The following is a 15454-nucleotide window of genomic DNA, read 5'->3' as shown; positions in this document are numbered from 1 at the left end:
TCTTCTGTCATGCAAATGTGAAGCTTTGAGAGCCTTCTATTTAATTTCCCTTTTTTTTATATCCTGAGGAGATTTTACCATCTGGAGATATTGTCAGCTTCACAGATTGTGTCACTCCCTGAGAGCTCCTTATGAACAGCTCATAGCCAGAGGAACTGATTAACACCAAAACTGGTTCTGTGCATGGTTCTGTCACATGCAAGAGGCAGATGAGCCAAAGAGCCCCAGGTTATTAGTTCTGTACATCTCTTCCACTTAGAGAGTGTTATCTTACATATTTGTTATCTTGCAGCTGAGAATTTAAAAAGATTAAAAATTCAGAGGTTATTAAAATGCTCAAATGCTGAGAAATGCTGAAGTTGTTTTCTATTCCCTTTGGGTTTTGTTTCTTGATTGTTTTCTTTTCCTATAGGCTTCCATGGACTAAAATAAATCAAAATTTTCCTTTGATTACAGCTTCTACAGCTCAAATTTGTGTCTTTTCCTCCTTCTGTTTCTTTTGTTTCAATATAGGTAACTGTGAGAGTTGAAGACATCAATGACAACCCTCCCGTTTTCTCAGCATGGATCCAAACTCATTTATCAGCTCCTGAGAATGCAGCTGGTCTAGACTTGGGCACATTTTCTGCTACTGATCTGGATGTAGGAGACAATGCACTTATCAGCTACTCTCTGCAAGATGATTTTGCTGGAACATTCCATATTAACAGTTCCACTGGCCAACTGATGACCAAAAAACCCTTAGACAGAGAAGTGGTGGACAGTTATGAATTGAAAATAATTGTAAGTTGACAAATTTGATGCAAGTTCACACAAGTTCACAGCATTAGAAAAGAGGAAATACTGAACCATCACAAGAAAACCACTCAATCTTAGAGAATTCCATTTGAATTCATGCATGAGTTTTGACTGTTCCTTATGTTTTGTATGCAGAGCTCTGTTTTCTGCTCTGTAAATTGGTATTAGTGAATAAATTGCTTATGAACCCTAAATCTTAAAGGTCACAGTCACACAACAGCTGCAAACATTCCTGGGTTCATTTTTTACCATACAGCTGCCTTGCCTATCCATGTTATTTGTCCCTTTCCCTTATTTTGTTCATTTTCCAAAACATATGTCCTTATATCTTTTAAAAAATACCTGAAATTAGATTTTTCAAGTAAAAAAAAAAAAAAGAAAAAGCATAAACTTTAAACTTTCACTGAACATCCATGAGGTTATCTATTCTAGCTGATTTCATGGATTTTTACTGCTTCTAATCAGATCAATTACTGTGCATACAAAGAAGTGTTCTAGCACTGACAAATATATTTGTTTGCTCCATCAAGTACAAGTACTGGTCAAAGAGCTTGTGGAAGATCTAGAGGAGATATATTAAAAATTAAGAAGTGTCTTCAGAAAAAATTCAAGTTAAAAAAAGTGGACACTTGTAAGACTAATTGAAAACTGTGCATATGTACCTAGAGATGAGAATTTTCTATGGCAGATGTTGGAGCAGTGTAAAACTGAGTGTGAATTTGTCACATACTGGATGCTTGTCACAACTTGCTTTTTTGGCACTTTAAACCCTCAAAATGCAAGGGATTTCCTCATTCTTTCAACTACCAGAGCCCAGCTATGTGTGCATCACAGTCCTGTGTTGATCAGTGCCATATCTGATCCCATGACATGTTTGATCTGCATCCAGGCTGGAGCTTTTGATTAATTGTTAATGAGAGGCAGAGCATGTGATGGGCTGAGGATCCAGCTGCAAGAAGATGTGGCAACTAACCAAGCACAGGGTAGAGGAGTGTCACTGAGGGATAACTGGTCCAGCAGAAAGACTGCAGAGGCAAAAACTCACAATTTTTGGAGTAAAATTGAACTGGCAGAGTGAATTTGTATCAAAGTAATGCTGTTTTTAATGTTTTTAATGACAAGTTGTTCCTTCACAGGCCACTGATTCTGGGAAGCCAGCACAATCTGCAAGCTTAGTTCTGAGCATCACTGTGGAAGATGTGAATGACAACCCACCAGTGCTCCCCCAAAATTCCTACTCTGTGACTGTGAGGGAGAATGAGCCTCCACATGTGGTGAGAGGCACTGAGAATTAACAGTGCACTTGTTTTCTGTCTGGGCACCTGGAAGGGGCAGTAACCTCTCATGGCAGTGCATTGGTGAACATCATTTTTTAATTTGTGGAATCACAGAGTGTGTTGGGTTTGTATGACAGAGGAGTGCCTGTCCCACTGATTGCTCCCAAAATTCTCCCAAAGAGTGAGAGCTGCTCTCCCTTTCCCTCTCATCCTCAGCAGTGATTCCCCACTGCACAGTGATTGAGTTTTCACTGGATCTGTGGGCAATGTGTTTTAAAGATGTTTGGTGCTGTAGGCGTTGTGCATTTGTCCAGCATCCCTCTGTTCTTAGAATCATGGGATGGTTTGGGTTGGAAGAGCCATTAAAGATCATCTTGTTGCAGCCCCTCAGCCATGGGCAGGCAGGGCCACCTTTCTCAAAGAGCAGGCTGCTCAGAGCCCCATCCAGCCTGGCCCTGAGCACTTCCAGGGATGGGGCATCCCAGCTTCCCTGGGCAGCTCCAGTGCATCCATTCCTGGCCCCATTCCTGCCTTGCAGATGTGCCCTGAAGGTTACAGGAGTCAAGGGGAGAGGGGGCACCTGGCAGTCTGTAACTGCTCTGCCACAATTCCAGCAATGCAATTCATCAATTAATGAGTGATTCAGCCAGTAACACTCTGTGGGTCAACACCAGTCTTGTGGGCATGTTTTGCCACTCTCTTTGTTCTGCTCTGAACCTTTTCTTGCTGACTTTTCTTTTAGATTTTGAGTGCAGTGGCCACAGATGCAGATATAGGGTACAATGCCATCATTCATTACACCATATCTGGAGAGACAGCTTTGTTTTATGTTGGAGAACTTTCTGGAGATATTGCAACCCTTCAGCCTCTGGACTATGAAAGTCAATGCCAGTACAAGTTTGTTCTGAAAGCTTTCAATCCTGGAGAGCCACATCTCCAGGACACAGCAAACATTACAGGTAGCTCTACTTTACCACAGAAAATGAACTTCCATTAACAACCCTAGGGAATACTCAGCATATGTAATTATAAGATATAAACCAATATTAATGCAGTCTGCTAGAGTAAATTATCAAAAATGATAGTGTGATCTTTTCACTATAGCCAAATGAAATTTTTCTAAAAAAAGCTTGCCATGTCAAAAATGAGGATTTTTCACACAAACTGACATTACTTCCTTCAATGTAGTCACAATTTTTTTTCTGTATTTTGAGAACCTATTGGCATTTTGATTGAAAAGGTTTCCAAAAACATAATTCAGATTTTTTTCTGCTTGTATACAGAAGGGCAGTTTCTAGGGTGCTAAACAGTGTTGACAGTGATTTTTAGTCTTGTTAAAATAACAGTGCTTGATTACTGGCTTTTTTTCCCTTTAAAAAAAAAATAAAATGTTGTTTTGGAGGAAAAAAGGCATAAAGATTTTGTGATTTTGGAATCCTAGCTCTTGGTTTTGATCAGTATGACTGGATGTATTCTCATTCAGAGGAGCTGTGTTGGTTTATATTAGCTGAAAAAAACAACTGGTAACCATTCAGGTAAAACTCACCAAATTGATGATCCTTTCTCAGTTACTGTGGAAGATGTCAATGAAGAAGGACCTGAGTTTGACCAGCCCTCATATCACAAGATCCTCCTAGACAATTCTACAGCTGGCACACTGGTAGTGGACATCAATGCGAGGGATGAAGGCAAGGCCTATGATGAAGGCATTTTCTACAATATCTCAGGTATGTTAGGAAAAATCTTAGGGCTGTTTATTACTGGGACACCTGACACAGCTAAAGCAAGCTGCATGACACCAGAATGAGAGAGGATGACCATAAACTGAACTGCTGGGTTCTGCCTGCATAGAGGGGGTAAAAAATCCTCTGTGAAGATCAGTAATTAAAGGAAGAGGTTGCCCAGAGAGGCTGTCCTTGGAGATTCTCACCTGATGGAGCAAAGCCCTGAACAGCCTGTGCTGAATTCACTCCTGGCCACGTTTTGAGCCAGGAGGTTGGACCGGGGGGGGTGCCTTGCTCCAAGTGTAGGATTTCAACCTGTGCCTCCTCACTCCTGGACAAGCACTGCAGTCACTGTCTCTGCTGGTTCCATCTCCAACACTTCTTTTTCTGTTTTCAGGTGGGAACTCAGAAGGCCTCTTCAGTCTTTCCAGTAGCACAGGAGAGCTCAGGCTAACAAGAGCCTTATCCACACAAACTGCTCCCCAGTACCACTCCTTGAACGTCACCGCCACGGATTCGGGGCTGCCGCCTCTTTCAGCCTCTGTGAAGGTACCAACATTTCTGCCTGGCCCTCTCTTTACTGCACAATTCCCCAGATTGCTTTATTCTAAACTGAGCACAGCCACACCAGGAGAGGGGTATTAGTCAGGCAAAACGATGCAAACCAGGAATCAGAATGTCAGAGATTTATTTCTGACATGAACGACATAAATGTCTGATTTATTTCTGTTTCAGGCTACAAGATAACAGTTACCAAGTTATGCTGCCCCAGCAATTGCTGGCACACCACCCAGAATGGTTGTGATCATTCCATTTCAGAAAAGACAGACAGAAGCTCCAGGCTGTGAGGGAGGAGGGTTAGAGCAGTAGAGACTTCTGTGTAAGGTCAGAGAGTGGAACAGACAGAAAGGATGTAATGGAAATATGTGATAAATTAACAGGAGATGGCAAATAAAGTGTTCCTGTTTATTTTCCCCTAATGTAAGAAAAATAATTTCTAGATTGAAGAGTGAGAAATGTAAATGTGATTTAAAAATTATTTTTACACAGTGCTTATAGCTTGCTGGTGATCTTTTGCCACTAAATATCACAGCAGAATTAAAAAAAAAGAACTAGAAATCTATATGGATAAAGAAGTAGAAAATTACCTTCAACAACTTTAAAATGTAGACTTACAAGCCATCATTCTTCAGAGGATTAGACAGCACCTGTCTGGCAACAGAAATAAACTATTTTTGTGAAGCAGTAGGCATTTCTTATTTACCACCTCTCACCTTTTGTTCTTAATCTATAAATCTGTCACAATAGTTTTAAAATACTGTGTGTGCAAATTCCTGCTCTGGTTACACCCTCTCCAGTGGAAGGCTGCAGATGAGTGCATCCCTCTGAGAGCTGCTTAGTTAGTCGAGTCCTTTGAAATACACTGTATGTGAGGAACTGGACATTTGAAATGTGCTGGATGTGAGGAACTGGAGCTCTGCATTTAGCAAAGCACCCAGGTGAACATAAACTGATGAGTTTTTTGGTGTTTCCCACCAATATTTGCTGCCTTCAGGGCAGTGTCAAACACAGCAGGCAACAATCCCAGGCTTCTCCTCACTGGCCAAGGCCTGGACTTGTGCTGTCCCACACCTCAGTAGGAAACATCACCTCCATGGCCACGTCCTTTTCTCTGCAGGTGTCAGTGATGGTTGCTCCCATGGATGTGTCCTTCCCACTGTTCCTGGAAGAAGCCTATCACCCTGCCCCTCTGGCAGAGCAGAGCCCCCCAGACACGTTTGTTGTGGAGGTCAGAGCCTGGTACAATCTCCCTGTGGACTACAGCATCACCTCTGGAGATGAGAAGGGTGAGCCCTGGATGTGGAGAACAGGAGGAGCCCTGAGTGGTGGGATGGGTTCTTCTCTCCTGCCTTCTGCTCTTCCCTCAGTTCCACAGCCATGAACACTGAGTGTTGGGATGGGTTCTTCCCTCCTTGTTTTTTGCTCTTCCTTCAGTTCCACAGCCATGAACACTGAGTGTTGGGATGGTTTCTTCCCTCCTGGTTAGTGCTCTTCCCTCAGTTCCACAGCCATTACCCCTGGGTGGGAATGAAGCCAGGGCACCAGTTTGGTGTGGATCAAGTGTGGGCATGGCACTGAGTTTCTGTCAGAGCAGCACAAGGCACAAAGCACAAGGCAGGGCTGGCTTCACCAGCTCTGTGCTGTGTCTGCTGCAGGAAGATCAGGCTGGACCTAGTCAGGCATAAAGTTAGTCTGGTTGGACAAAAAATAACTAATAGCACAAAAACTTCTAGGAGAAAAACTAACTCAGCAACGTGTGAGTGCCTAGAGTGAGTTTGTATGCGGTCAAATTCATCAGTGCTTTGTCACATGTGGTTTATTGCTAAATATAGAACTGATTTTAATCTATCATCGAACAGCCAATTTGTACTTCAGTTTTGTCAAGTGTTTTTTATGAAGTTGTGATCAGGTAGGTAGTTACAAAATTCCTCAATAAGAACGGGACTTGTTAGGAAATATAAAAAATATCTAACTGAAAGAGGGACAAATAATCTCTGACTGTTTCAGAGGAATGTGAATACCTGGCTGGAGAGTGGTGGATGGAATTTTCTCCCTTTTGATTCCCATTGTTCTGAACTGTTTCTTTTTGTTAATTACAGCCCTGGATATATCTGGCATTCTTGTCAACCTTGTAAAAACATTGAATTTCATTTTGTTCTTTGAAGAATACTGTAACATACAATATTCATATAAATAATCTGTAATTTTCACTGAAGGATTCATATCTTCAGTTTCAACTAATGGAATCATAACCAGAATAATTTCTGGTCGATTTTTTTTTAACAGGATATTTCATCATCCATCCATCCAATGGTGTTGTAAGAACAAGTAAGAATCTAAAACTGGAAGATTTTCCAGTAAATTTCAAGGTACGAGCAACAGAGTCCTCTAATGCTGCCATATTTAATGAAGTGGAAGTGAAGGTGGAAGTCCTTGATGAAAACAATTTCCCCCCAGTTTTCCCATCTTCTCTACTAGAAGAGAGATTGCCAGAGGTAAGAAAATGTCATCCAAACTGAATCTCAAAAATAAGTCTTCAAAATAATAATAATGAAAAGAATCTTTTGTTGAGTATCCAAGTAAACCTTCAGGAGCTGGGCAGAGTTGCTGTTCTGTCCTCCTCCATGGTGTTGTGAGGTTTATTTCAATCCCAATGCACACCAAGAATGATCTAGAAGTGTGGACTTATTGAAGGAAAAGTTAATATTTTCTAACAGAGGGGGTCCATGAAGGAAGAACTACCACTGCATTTTGAATGTTTTACATAGAGAATATTCAGGTGAATTTGAAATCCATTGGATGTGCTGGGCACCCCATGGGCTCTCACTCAGCCTTTTGTGAGGGAGCTTCACACAGGGCAGTACCAGGGCACAGTCTCTAATTTAACAATATTTCTGCTCTTGTTCATGTACAATCTGTTGTGATTCTGCTGGCACAAGTGATCAGCAGCAGAGAACAAGCCAGGTCTCAGTCAGATTTTCAGACACTGTAGTTCTCTACAGAAGAAGCCACAGCATTTAAATATGTAAAAGCATCTTGCTCAACATTTCACTCTTCAATTTTGAAGCAAAACTTTTCACACTTTAATCTGCTGGTTGCTTTTTTTTTTAAAAAAAAGAAGCACATTGATCATGTTGATATTTTATAGAGCACATACCTTGCCTTTGAGATCCCCACCTAATGCACACATATTGTCTTTAGCAGCCACAACTGATTTGAAGTCTAGTCCATTTCTACCACTGAATTAGGGGTTCAACTTATTACACATAATTTTAATGTTCCCAGTGAGTTTAATGCAGAAGAACTAGAATCACACCCCTCAACCTTAAAAAATTGATTTCCATGTGAAATATTTACACAGTGGGAATTGCTAGATGCCTTGTTGGATCAAATAACTTCAGATCAAGTCTCAAATGGCCCTGCAAGTGAAACACTGATACCTTCTGTCAATCTTGGTGCAAAGAACATTGTTAAAAAGGAAAAATCAGATTGTTTATTTTGATAATTATTAGCCAAATAGTGCTCAGAAAGAAATGTGATTTTGGAGTTGAGAACCCCCATTGAGTTTCATAGGAGAAGGGGCTGTTACACAGAAATAACAGCACGTCAGATAGTGAGGTTAACATTTGGCCTGTTTGAAATAATATTGTTTCCTGAAAATTGCAGCTATAGGTAGAAATATGGGGGGAGGAAAACAGTTATTTTCTGTAAATTAGAGAAAGCAAGAGACTCTCTTACTGTACTGAACAAGTTGTATACTTTGGATTTTAAAATGTCTATACTATTGTAAGTGGATGCAGTACCTGTTACTGTCACATAATTCAAGCAATTACAGCAAAGCAGTCTCTGAGAGTCTCAATATCTCCCTCCAGCATTCCCCTGCTACTCAGATTGTGCAGCTGAAAGCTCAGGACAGTGACACTGGCAGAAATGGTTTCCTGACATATGGCATTCTCAATGGACAAGGACTGAAATTCAGCATAAATGAAACCACTGGGATCCTTTATTCCACTGCCCCCTTTGATTATGAAGAGGAACCCACAGAGTACCAGGTTTGATTTAGATATTTTAAATCTTCTTTATTTTTCTCTTGGAAAACAGGTGGCACTTGTGCTTTTGTTTAGCTTGACAATGCTTGAGCATTTTCTGCACTGGTTTAGAACAGGAGCATCTCAAGGCATGAGACATTATTAAAACAAGGCACTGCCTTTTGTCTAGAATGAAATTCAAGCACAGCTCATTGTTCACCTGCCCTGGAAACACTTCAGCACATGAATAACTAATTTCACAATGACAGCTCATGTATTCAGCCCTGTCTGATGCCTGAACCAGTGCTGAGACCTTGCAGATATGATTCTCAGTTAATCTCCTTTTTGTTGTTGCCACTGCTGGCTATTTTTTATGGTCTTATTTTGCTTCAAGCAAAAATATTGGTGAATTTGCTGGTTCTACACAGAATGATTTTTTTATTCACCCAAATATTCCTTAAGTTTTCATTAATCATTTTGAGATGAATTCAGAACAGGACTTTACATAAGAATATTTCAAAGATTTAAATTCACCAAGGTTTTTTTAATCCTTATGCAAAAACCTCTTTGTGTGACCTCTCACTACCAAAACTGTGCAACTTACAGGTTGTGGTGTATGCTGAAGATGATGGGATCCCTGAGAAGAAGAGGGGTTACTGCACAGTTGTGATAAAGATCACTGACATTAACGACTGGCCACCTGTGTTTGATCCAGTGCCTGACTTCAGTGTCCAGGAAAACGTACCTGTGGGATTCATAGTTGGAAAAATCACAGCATCAGACAGAGACACAGGAGACAATGCCTTCATTCTGTATGAGCTCACAGGTAACAAGCAATTCTGCCACTGCACTGGCTCTTTGTCTATACAATTATGAATATAATTAGTATTACCCATGTTATTTCCTAACCTCTTTCCACCAAAGCCAAGAATGTTCACTTTCTCCTGGTTTGGGATGTTACTAATTCATGCTCATAAAATTTTCAAACCTTGGCTCATGTTTCAAATGCCCATCCACTCAAAATATTTCTGTTCTTCTTCTACATTATCCATACACTACTTAAAAATTGTTTTGATGAGTTCAGGGCACAAGTAAACATATAACTTAAGAGTGTAGTTAATTATGTGTTGCTAAGATATATTAATTGATGATGCTTGTTTAAATCTGTCTCAGGTGAGGGAGAAAATATATTTGAAATAGATGCAATACAGGGCATCATTAAGACAAAGAACTCTCCAGACTATGAAACCATGAATAAATACAACCTCACAGTGACTGCAGTCAACAATAAATCTGCCCCTTTCTATCAGGTAAGAGACCATTACTGTAATGAACAGCAACACTTGAGAGTGGATTTTGAACTGCTGGGAGGGAGATCCATCCCAGCCATTTATTGTGTAGAATAAATGAGTCACCTCATCATGTTTAGAGTCAGACTTCTACAGCCTTTAACCACACTGAGTAGTAGTATACTTTAATTATGTGAAATATTCAAAATTATGAATGGTAGGCTTTGACCCTGAATTGTTTGCTGACTGACCTGTGCTGGGGAGCTGGAGTTGTCTCCTGCTGTGAGAACTGTAAGTGATGTGATAATTTGTTGTGGGAGAAGTAGTATTTTCAGCAGATTGTTCTAGTTCTGCTGTATTTCCTTTATTTGAAAAGTTATTAGACACTTTAACAGAATCAGAGTATGTGTGGTTTCCTTAACTGCAAGGAGGACATGTTGGTCTCCTAAACATGTCCTGTTCTTATTCATTCAGACACCTTTCAAGGAGCATCCTAGTGCAACACTGAATTCCTGCCTCTCCTGCTAAACTCCTGTAGGGATCTCTGATGCTGAGTTCACCCAATTAAACCCAGACAACATTTTACTGCAGCCTTTTCCAAGCCTGATTTATCATTTCTGCTGCATGTGCACGTAAAGAAAACACAATACTAAATGAGAGTTTCTAAATACTCTGAGATGCATGGCACCCCTTTGTTTCCTAGGCAGCCATCCATGTCAGAGTGGCAGTGATGGATGTGAATGACAATGCCCCAGTGTTTGCCCAGAGCTCCTACTCTGCTGCCATGAACATGGTGAATCCTGTGGGGGCTCCTGTCCTCACCGTGAGCGCCACCGACCGCGACCAGGTGAGAGATTCCTCTGTGCCCCCTCAGCACTGCACATCCTGCTCCTCCTCCAGGCACAAAGTGAATCCTGCTTCACTACTGACAACTGGAAATCAGGAGTTCAGCTGGCTCTGCCTTGACACTGATGTACTCCCTGCTCTGGGCATGTTTCCTTGGCTGTATTTCCTTTAATTTTACCCTTTCCTACACAGAGCTGCATGCGCCAGCACTTCATAAATATACAAGCACTGAATCAATTTAGTGTTTCTGAAGTTATTTGAGCTTTTGAGGTAGAAGAATCTGTAAAAACTAAACATCATATAGCTGGAAATGTGAGCTCACCAAACTCCTTTGAGCAAGGAAATGTCTGCTCACCAAACTCCTCCAAGTGTGGCATCCCAGCTGATTCTCTCTGTCCCCACTGTTAAATGTAATTTTGTTTGATATATCTCTACTACACCCATCAAATAGGATGCAGGCACTGGCAGGGATATCCAGTAGTCAACCACATCACCATGACAACATCACTAGTAATTATATCATTTACAAGATAAAACATCTCCAAGTGACAACAAAATAGGTGTAGCAGGTGCCTTCCTATTTCTTCATGCATAATTTTGGTTGGAATAGCTGCAGCTGTGGTACATTGCTGCAAATCATCTAACAGCCCTTTTTTAATCAGCCTTTTCAATGATTCTGTATAAAAAGTGCAATTGCCTTTGAAAATTGCTGAACTGTAGGAGATCTGCATTGAGACCCCAGTGAAACTCCTCCTTCAGCTGTGCAGAGTGGCACTTGTCCTCCTGTGCCACCCTCACTACTCTGACTGTCCCCCTTTACACATCTAACTTATTTTCATTAGAGAATTTTTGCCATGTTTTCGCTGTGTAAATGACCAAAGTATTGTGTCTTTTCTTCTGCTTTGTGTTTCTTTTTAATTTTTACACATCTTACCATAGCTTTCATTCTTAAAAAAAAAAAAACAAACAAAACAGTGTTTTCAAAATAATTTCACTAGAGCCATTCAGATGTTTTTTGGATCTCTGTTTCAGTGTTTATCCCACCCTTCCAAACACACTCCCAGTTCCATGATTTTGTGTTCCTTTCCTGGCAGGGGCACAATGGCCTCATTGAGTATTACATCCTCCCGGACGCCACCGTGAGCCCCTTCTTCCTGATAGAGGATTTGAGTGAGGGGAGGATAATTACAACTGGGAACCTGTCTAGGTCTGGAGAGATGCATTTGACAGTGATGGCAAGGGACAAAGGCTCTCCCCCTTTAAGTGGCACTGCTGTGGTTACTCTGAGCGTGTTTGACAATCGTCCCTTCGTGCCTCGCTTCAACCAAAGTGAGATCAGGTGAGGCTTTCACATCCACTTAAATAACTGGGATGTCTTCCCCAGGTGGTGCAAAACAGAGCAAACTTGAAGGTCACTTTCATATTTTTCCATGCAGAAGAAAGGACATCAGTTTTGGGGGTGTGTTAAAGCAAAACACAGGAAATTCTGCTATGCTTGGGGTTCTGTGAATGTGAGCTGGGGCATTGCCTTTTATTTCTGTACTTTGCAGCTTTATAAGCCAGACTCTTTGTCCCTTTGCTCTTGAACACTATAAAACATTTTTCCTTAGGTTTTACTCAAGGATGACCCAAAACCTGGCTGGAAAACCAGGATTTGTACTGTATTCTGAAAGTTGGGCAGATCTGGCAAACAACTAGGGGGAGGGAGCAAGATTTTCCACACAGAACCCTTTTTTAAAAAGTGAAATTTCAAAGCCTGCCTGGGCAACCACTGTTGGCAAATTTAACATTATGGTTCATCATTTACTTCCTGCATCAGCATTTCTGTTTCGGAAAACACTGGAGTGGATTATTTAATTTATGATTTTGCTGTGGATGAAACTTCAGGAAAACCAATTGATTACACTGTTGTATCTGGCAATGAAAGAGGTGAGTACCAGCCCCATTTCAAGTTAAAATACCCAGGAGAACATCGTAACCTGTCTTTTGCATGGGAGGTGCTGCTGTGCATAAATGAGATGGAGAGCATGGATAAAACTTTTTTAAAAACAGGAGTTTTTAAAAAACAAATAATTTTTTCAGGGCTTTTCAGCATTGACTTTGCTGATCTTTGGCTTTAGGAAGGGTGGTTAACTTGCTAAGAAATGGCTTCTTTTATTCTTAAATTTTGAGATAAGGGTAATTTAGAGACTGGGGGACCCAAAATAGAAAGTGTGGTTTACAAGAAGCTTCCTCCCTGCCAATCACTTTTAGTCCATCATTTCCTTGCATTTATGTTAGGGCATCTGCCCTCTGCAGCTGTGCCCAGGCTCCATTTGGCCCACAAGAAAGGAATTACATAGAAACTGAGAGAAAACTCGGAAATGCATTTAAAAATGGAGCTGTGCAGAAGGAGCTGCAATTCTCCTTATTTGTGAAATCATGTGAAATCATTGTTCACATTTACTGCTCCTTGGCATGTTAAGGAGCTGTTTGGTGTGGGGTAGGAGCCCTGGTAGCTGTGGTGATACCTTTGCTGCCTGGCCAGTGGAAGTGTTGAATTCCACATTGTTCAGAGCAGCCATGGACACATCCCAAGGGCAGCTGTCGCAGCAGAAGTGTGTGCTTGTCCTTTCAGGTCACTTTAGACTGGATCCTGAAAGTGGTAAGCTGAGAACAGCAGTTAATTTGGACTATGAGGAAGTTTCTCAGTATGTGGTTTTAATTCAAGCAAACCCAAGAGTCTCCTCTGCTGCAGAAGCGCAGCGTTCAGGTAACCTCTTGCTTTAAATGACATTCCAGGGCAGCAGTGGACGCACGTTTTGTGTTTGCAATGCACCCAGGAGCTGTGGTTGTCTTTGTAAGGTTGGATGTGACCTGAGGAGGTGCAGGCTCTCACTGGTGTTTCCCCAGGGCTGTTTGCTACCAACGCGGCCATGCTGACCATCTCCGTGCAGGACGTGAACGAGCCGCCCGCCTTCCCCAGCCCCTCCTACTGCGCCCGCATCCCCAGCTCTGTGCCCTACAAATACCCTGTCACCACAGTCCAGGTACAGTATTCCTGTGCTCCCCACAAGGACAGGCCCTGGCACAGAGCTGGGTTTCTCCCACTGTGTTAGAGGAGCCTTCAAGCTGCTCCTGAGAGCTGAGTTCACTGCTTGAAGAACAAGGTGCAGCCCAAAAGGCACAGGCTGAGTGTCTCAAATCATCTTTTTTAAACCCAGGCTGCAGATCCAGACTCAGGAGACAATGGACGTCTGCAGTACAGCTTAGTGGGAGGTCAAACCAACGAATTCGACATCAATGAAAACTCAGGGCAGATTTTCACAGTTTCTGTAGCAGGAAAAGCTGGAACGTTTTATCTGCAAGTCCAAGCTGCAGACCAAGGCACAAGAAGCCTCACAGCCCAGACAACAGTCAATGTAAGGAAGATTTTTGTGTATAATCCTGATTTACTTCCATGTCCAAACTGTAAACAAGAAGGGCCAATTTTGGTAATGGCAAAACTACAAAATTACTTAACTCTGTCAATAGGGCTGTCAGATACATGAATATTTACATACAGGAATTAAGAGGTTGCCATTTTCATTGACATATAAAAATATGTTGGCACAAAACCTGACTTTGGGAGGAAAATTACTTTGGGGCTCTTTGTGGGTTTTTTTTTGATCAATCTATGAGAGGTACAAATGCTTTAGAAAATTTTATCTGTGATTCTTTATTAGGTAACTGTTGATTCCAGTTCCAGCAGCAACGTTGTGATGCTGGTGCTAAATCAGAAGATCAGTGCTGTGGAAAGAAAGAGTGTTGAAGTACAAAGGTATTTTTGAAACTGTGAAGCTTACTCTGGTATAATATCTAATGATAAATTCAGAGTTTGGGATAGGGGTCTGATAGCCTGCAGCCAGTGCTCATGAAAAGGCAGGCCTTCAATCTGATAGAGCTCAGAATAATTTGAGTGAATTCACAGGAATCCACCAATTTTTGCCTTGTAAGTTTTTAGCCTGAAGCTGACGCATCTCAAAGAGGTCACTGGACTAGACAGTTTCATGTGGTCTCTTCCCACATCGAGGTTTGTGTCATTTTTAACAGCCTAGGATAAAGGTTTTCATGGATTGCAGGAAAAAAATGTGGAGACATGGGGCAGACAGCACAAACCAAACCCACCATTAAATTAAAACCACAATTGGCCTTTTGGGCATGTTAACAAAGATGGAAGATCTTTTGTTTGGCTACACATAAACATATATTTACATTGGAAAGGTTGAGTCCTGTGCTTATGAAGGGAAATCACTCTGAAGGTGGGAAAAATGAGTTTGTGATGTTGGTGTTATTATGGACCAGTTCTTGCTGGTAAAAATGAAATGGAAAACTTTCTTGGAAGCAGCTGGTTCTGACTGCTGCCAGAATGATGGATTAACTGGGCCACTGGTCCCATCCAGCACGAAATCTCTGGAAAAAGAGGAGAAAACAATGGGGATTATGAGACTGAATTTCCCTCCTCCCCACCTTTACTGTTTATAGTAATCTATAGATATTTTTTTCCTCTGCTACTCACTCACTCAACAATTTTGGACAAATAGCTTAATTCCTTGGCTGATGATAATCCTGCATTTTTACATGCTTTGATCAAAATACCTGCCAAGGTCCTCTTATTAGTATCAATTAATATCTGCCAAATGTTGTACTAAATAATACTTAATTTCCAGAGTAAAAGAATCTGTCATTGCCCAGTTAATTAAAAATATTTTCTTCATATGATGTCAGGGTCCTGGAAGAGAAACTTGGATGGAATGTATTCGTGCTTAATATCTATCCCAAGGAGTCTGACAGAAATTCAAGGAGCAGCACTGATGAAACCCACGTAGACATCATTGCTTTTGATGAGGCCCGCCAGGAAGTACCTGCAGAAGATATGAAAAGGTCTGTGTGGCACACTCCGACCTGTGGGG

The 15454-nt window shown here is 41.3% G+C and overlaps 1 protein-coding gene across 1 annotated transcript in view; it reads left to right on the top strand.

The window, feature by feature from the left end:
- Window positions 1-15454, top strand: part of LOC102062007 (protocadherin Fat 4) — a 40493-nt gene that overhangs the window by 21840 nt on the left and 3199 nt on the right. Inside the window, exons 22-39 of the mRNA XM_074536635.1 lie at window positions 514-783; window positions 1935-2072; window positions 2818-3034; window positions 3644-3802; window positions 4197-4348; window positions 5478-5646; window positions 6647-6855; window positions 8233-8412; window positions 8995-9214; window positions 9562-9698; window positions 10381-10524; window positions 11618-11862; window positions 12343-12452; window positions 13141-13275; window positions 13416-13552; window positions 13727-13924; window positions 14228-14322; window positions 15270-15425. Coding sequence (XP_074392736.1) covers window positions 514-783; window positions 1935-2072; window positions 2818-3034; window positions 3644-3802; window positions 4197-4348; window positions 5478-5646; window positions 6647-6855; window positions 8233-8412; window positions 8995-9214; window positions 9562-9698; window positions 10381-10524; window positions 11618-11862; window positions 12343-12452; window positions 13141-13275; window positions 13416-13552; window positions 13727-13924; window positions 14228-14322; window positions 15270-15425 — 3071 coding nt within the window. The remainder of the gene's footprint in view (window positions 1-513; window positions 784-1934; window positions 2073-2817; window positions 3035-3643; window positions 3803-4196; window positions 4349-5477; window positions 5647-6646; window positions 6856-8232; window positions 8413-8994; window positions 9215-9561; window positions 9699-10380; window positions 10525-11617; window positions 11863-12342; window positions 12453-13140; window positions 13276-13415; window positions 13553-13726; window positions 13925-14227; window positions 14323-15269; window positions 15426-15454) is intronic.

This window comes from Zonotrichia albicollis, chromosome 3 (assembly GCF_047830755.1).
Source record: "Zonotrichia albicollis isolate bZonAlb1 chromosome 3, bZonAlb1.hap1, whole genome shotgun sequence".
NCBI classification, from domain to species: Eukaryota; Metazoa; Chordata; class Aves; order Passeriformes; family Passerellidae; genus Zonotrichia; species Zonotrichia albicollis.
Note: the sequence above shows the minus strand (reverse complement) of the source record. Positions and strands in the feature narration are given on the sequence as shown.